At 36.9% G+C, this 6186-nt stretch overlaps 1 protein-coding gene across 1 annotated transcript in view; it reads right to left on the reverse strand.

Moving 5' to 3' along the window:
- Positions 1–6186, reverse strand: part of LOC106868257 (uncharacterized) — a 207241-nt gene that overhangs the window by 132371 nt on the left and 68684 nt on the right. The window contains exon 3 of the mRNA XM_052970932.1: positions 511–592. Within this exon, the coding sequence (XP_052826892.1) occupies positions 511–592 (82 nt within the window). The remainder of the gene's footprint in view (positions 1–510; positions 593–6186) is intronic.

Consider the following 6186-nt stretch of genomic DNA (forward strand, 5'->3'; position numbering starts at 1 on the left):
TCTCCCTCTCTCGCTCCCTCTCTCCCTCACCCCCCTCTCTCTCAAATACACCCCCCACGCGTTCATATTTTGCTTAGGCATAGCGAGATAAATAACCTGGTGTAGAACTCAATATACGTAAGGTCCAGAACACAATGTTATATGAGTATAGATTGGTAATAAAAACCGAGACGACATCAGAAAAATCAAATGTTACGTAATGAACTTCGTTAGCTTACAGCTGTTTCTGCTATAATAAGATGTGTTGTTTGTCGCCCCACACTTCTTGACTACCGGTGTTGGTTTACATTCACTGAAACCTAACGCTTCTGAATAAGAGCCAGGCTTAAGAAATAAATACTGGGATCGATTTGTTTGACTAAAGTTTTCAAAGTGGTGCCCCGCCATCATTGCAGTCCAATAATTCAAACAAGCAAAAGATAATTCATCCAACTGAAACAAACAATATATTAGTTGGGGAGACATTGTTAGTGACAATATACACATGGCTACAATTAACGTCTATGTTACCTTTTACATGAGTCATCAGCCAAGTCCCATGGCATTTGCTTTTCAACGATATGGTAACACATATATCCAATGTTGAACCATTCTGTAAATAGAAACAAAGAATGAAAGACATTAGAATCTTGTATTGTAAATGCTGTGGAATTTTTTTATAGAGGCAAAATGGCTCACTACTTTGAAAACAGAAATAAAATGAAGGCATATTGTTTCGTCTGTATAGAATGGGTAGGAGTATAGAATGGGAAGGAAAAGTTCAGAGGACTATTACCTGCCGCTGGTGAGCATCTTATCTAAATGGAGTTTCACCTCTCATCCGCTTAGTATCATATGGGTCCATCGAGAAACACCTACGTGGTCGCTCGACATTCTACGAATAGCAATCAATATTATACAACAGCAGACTAACACACACACACACATACACACACATGTATGTATGTATGTATGCATGTATTCATGTATGTATATATATATATATATATATATATATATATATATTCTTTTTTTTATGTATGTATATATATATATATATATATACATTCTTTTTTTTATTCGTTTTACTTGTTTCAGTCATTTGACTGCGTCCATGCTGGGGCACCGCCTTTAGTCGAGCAAGTCGACGGCAGAACATATTCTTTGTTAGCCTTGTACTTATTCTATCGGTTTATTTTTGCTGGACCGCTAAGTTACGGGGACTTAAACACACCACCATCGGTTGTCAAGCGATGTTGGGGAAACGAAGGGACACACAAACACACACACACACACACACACACACACACACACACACACACACACACACACACACACACACACACACACACATGTTTATACACGACGGGCTTCTTTCAGTTTCCGTCCATCAAATCCACTCGCAAAGCTTTGGTCGGCCCAAGGCTATAGAAGAAGCCACTTGCCCAAGGTGCCACACAGTGGGACTAAACCCGGAACCATGTGGTTGGTAAGCAAGCAACTTACCACACAGTCACTCCTGCGCCCATATATAAATATCTTTTATCTTTATCTTTCTTAGTTGTTTGTTATTAGACTGCGGCCATGCTGGGGCACCGTCTTGAAGAGTTTAGTCGAACAAATCAGCCTCGATACATTTGTTCTGTTTTTTAAAAGTTTGGTACTTATTCTATCATTCTGCTTCTGAGGAATTGCCAAGTTAGGGTGACGTAAACAAACCAATAGCGGTTGTTAAGTGGTGTTGGGGCGCAACCACAAACACACACACAAACGCACAAACAAACAAACACACTCACACACATAAACACAAGCACACTCATACACACACATACATATACAAACGCACAAACACACATACACACACAAGCACACACAAACACACAAATGCATACACACACAAACACACATACACACCCACAAACACAAACACAGAGAGATACACACATACACAAACATACTGACACACACACATACACGCGCACACACACACACATACACACAAATACACGTATATCTATATAAGACGGTTTTCTATCAATGTGTGTATCTGTGGATTTTTGTTTGATATTTTCCATTGAAACTAAATAGACTGATTTCGCTGATATGAGCTCTAGCAGCTGCGTTACAAATTTCAGAAGTAGGGCTGTTGTGTATTTCAACCGTTTAATCAATGCATATTTTTATTAATACGTCAGTTAGCCCTATTAAAACTCTCTGAAGCACATACTCAAATATGCTGTTCGTCATTGATGTCATTAGGTAATATCTATTTAGCACAGTAATAATTAAAACTCATAACTGCTGGTCTTGAGTTAAAATTTGAAATCAATATTGATATTTAATACATCAGTTTCAACAAGGCCAACTGTTTTGTCTTAGTCCGCAACCACTAGTGGCAAAGTTTCATATAGAAAACCTGTTTCTGGAGCACCTTAACAAAACGTGCTAATGGCTAAACTGCCGCTATTCATTATAGTTTGAAGTAAGAAGAAAAATTAGCTTGACAGTGTAAATAAATTTGTTTCAATATCAGATATTTTAGTATCAATTTATCCAACACGTTCCATGTTGAACAGTTTTGCGTTTGCGTGTGTTTTCCCCATCAAATGCAAGCCATTTTCCTTTAAGAAATGTGTGTTCGTGACTACAGAATTTGTATTTTAGAATTTTCATTTTGTTCAGGTAAAAGTATCGGATCTTGTTCAAAACGGGGGCACCAGTATTTTCTTAACGAAACACTTTGAAACTTGGGACACTGGTAGAATGTGTCATATAAAACATCTTTTTCTCTTAGTCTTCTTAACTAAAAAACGTACATCGCAAGTTATTTCATGTTAAAGTTGTCGTATTTCTGTAATTTCAACCAATGACTGACGTCCATTCAGCCGTAAAAATTAAGTGCTGACTACGTAAACAAACGAATCTCGGCGGTGATAAAATTATTATTTCCTTGTCAAAAAATGGCTGAAGCATATTGGCAGTAGCTAATAAACCTTTCTATTATAGGCACAAGGCATGGTTTTTGAGGGAAGGAGCAAGTCAATTAGGGTTAGGGTTAGGGTTAGGGAAAACGAACACACGTGTGTTGCCTCTGCAAAATGTCTGAAGTAATGGAGATTAAATACGCTTTACACCGCTTAAAGTGCCAAAGGAGTAACTTGTAAACAGCTGAATACTTGTCAGTGATTGGTTGAAATTATCGAAATAAGACAATTTTTTACATGAAATAAATCCGAATACAAAAATTTTTTTCTGTTCTATAACACAAAATAGATAAGTATACAAAGTTTGAAAGTCTTTCGGTACCAAAAACACTACATAAAACATTAATGAAAACTGGTGCCCCCGTTTTGAACAAGATCCAAAGTATCGGCAACCTTGATGTAATGATCGATTTTTTAAATTCGATCTCTTTTTTCTGTTGTTTGAGGTCCACACAGGTATTAACCGACATATTTCTCAATTGCAGCTGTCTCGTCATTTTTGATCAATAGGAAGTATGATTCACGCTCTCACTGCGTCAATAAATTTACAATATCTTCAATTGTCACGAAAACTATTTATAAACATTGTAATGAACTCAGAGACATAAACCCGGTTCTGCAATGAGCGACTTCGTTTTAGGTCCTACATTACTCATTATCACTTTTGGTATTTTGCAGAACACATGTTCTCCGGTTGTTTCGGATGAACCATTAGTGACATCTTCAGGACAGCTTCAATATTGTCTCTGAGAAAAAGTCCGTTGCCTCCATCTCAATACCATGTTCATCATCATTTCTTGGAAAGATTACGTATTGCTTCATAGAACTAAAATAATCCCGTAAAGATGAAAGCCAAATTCTACACCGCTGGAAGTTGAACAAAAAATGAACATAAAATGAAGATGAAGACAGAATGCTGATAAGCATTTTGTCTGGCACGGTAATGATTCTGCCAGATTGCCAACTTGTATTAAATATTAACATTGGCTTCAAATTTTGTCACAAGGTCAGCAATTTCGGGCGAGAATGAAGTCAGTTACATCGACCCCATCGTTCAATTGGTATTTTATTTTATCTATAACGAAAGGATAAAAGGCAAAAATCGACCTCAACGGAATTTGAACTCAGAACAGAATTAAATCAAAAGGAAATATGCATGTCATATTTTGAATCTTGGAAGCTACCAATTCATATTTTTTCCCAATAGTTATTCAGTTATGAAAAAGGATTGAATAAAGTATATTAGAGGCTTTTCCTGACTTAGTGTTCAGAGTATTCGGTTCAAGGTCGTGAGTTCGGTTCGCGGTGGCGCTTTATGTTCTTGCGCAAGAGACTTTATTTAACATTGCACCAGTTCACTCAGCTTACAGTCGTGCCCAAAATTTTGGAACATTTTTTTAGAAATTAAAATTGTTATGCCAAAATACAATTCGATTCAAATATATACAACGTATATATTTGGGCATTTAAAATAAAGTCTAATTTTCACACCTATAAAAAGTCTAATTTTCACACCTATAAAAAGTCTAATTTTCACACCTATGTTCCAAACTTTTGGTCAAGTAATAATATATTACAAATTAAAATGGCGGCGAGCTGGCAGAAACGTTAGCACGCCGGGTGAAATGCTTAGCAGTATTTCGTTTGCTGTTACGTTCTGAGTTCAAATTCCGCCGAGGTCAACTTTGCCTTTCATCCTTTCGGGGCCGATTAAACAAGTACCAGCTACGCACTGGAGTCGATGTAATCGACTTAATCCCTTTGTCTGTTCTTGCTTGTCCCTTCTATGTTTAGCTCCCTGTGGGCAATAAAGAAATACATGTCTTACAAATTAAATATAACTTACGGCATTTAATATAAAGATTCTAATTTTCAGATCTACGTTCCAATCTTTTGGCCACGGCTGTACAAAGATGAGTTGTAACTAATTCAAACGACTAGTCTTGTTACACTCTGTGTCATGTTGAATCTTCCCGAGAACTACATTAAAGGTACACGTATCTGTGGCGTGCCCAGCTGCTTGCACGTTAATTTCACGAGCAGGCTGTTCTGTTCATCGGATCATGTGGAACACTCGTCGCCATAATCCACTGAGTGTCAGTTATCAGGTGTAGCAAGTGGGCGTACTCTATTGTTGATATTGGACACCTGAGTTATACACTTCGGTGGTAATTATAAAGAAAGCATTATTCACAAAATTCCTTGTGACTCATATTCAAGCCTAATATCAAATCTGCTTATCATTCAAAAGCTGGAAGGAAATTTTTTGCGAAATTCTCTCTTTGAGGTTCTTCCTATCAAATTCATATCGATGATAACTTCCTGAAATCACTACCATTAATACTGCTATTGGTTTGCTGAGAGGTAGACACGGAAACCTTATTGATTAAAAACTGCAAGAACCTTGGGTGATATAAAGAATAAAATAATCCGATGTTATATCTTTCGGTACAATTACCAAGGAGGAATTGAACCTGAACATCAAGGTTATACTGAATCGATTAAGAGAAACTAGAATGAATTTTAACTGAGACAATTGTATTTTTAATGGTGAGATAATTTTGTTTTGGGTATATTCCATTTCAACGGAACGTGTTTCTCCAGAACGCCGTTTGGTCCCCAAAATGTTAAATGTGCATTTCGCCTTTAATAAAAGGCTCGGCAAAGTGACTGTACCTGGAACTGTACGGTTGCGAAAAGAACTTCTTAACCACGCAGTCACATCACTGTCCACTGTCGTAATGTTGATGATAAAGTTATACACTGGATAGGAACTGACTTGTTGCATCTTGATCAACTAGCTTCTTAAACGCTGTGTAATTTGCTATCGGACAAAATCATTTCCACAATAAAGAAGTAAATGTCGGGAGTAAGTGCTTTAATGCTGTAAGTCAAAATAAGCATGCTAAGCTTACGTTAATTCTGGAAAATGTTATCACTTTGAAAGCGCGTTTTTGTCGTTACGCTAGAAATATATAAATAAATCATTGCGTATTCCAGACGATATCGATTGAGAAAATACTGTTGCTTATAGTTGCTTGAAGTTTGGTTTATAGCAATTTCCATGATATTATAAACTAGTAGATGAATGTTCTAAATGTGCAGATATGACTTTCAAAACAGACTTCATTTGGGTCATTAAGTGTTAGAATCTCTAGACTCATATCTCTCTCTCTCTCTCTCTCTCTCTCTCTCTCTCTCTCTCTCTCTCTCTCTCTGTATA

Source organism: Octopus bimaculoides, chromosome 9 (assembly GCF_001194135.2).
Source record: "Octopus bimaculoides isolate UCB-OBI-ISO-001 chromosome 9, ASM119413v2, whole genome shotgun sequence".
In the NCBI taxonomy this organism is placed as follows: Eukaryota; Metazoa; Mollusca; class Cephalopoda; order Octopoda; family Octopodidae; genus Octopus; species Octopus bimaculoides.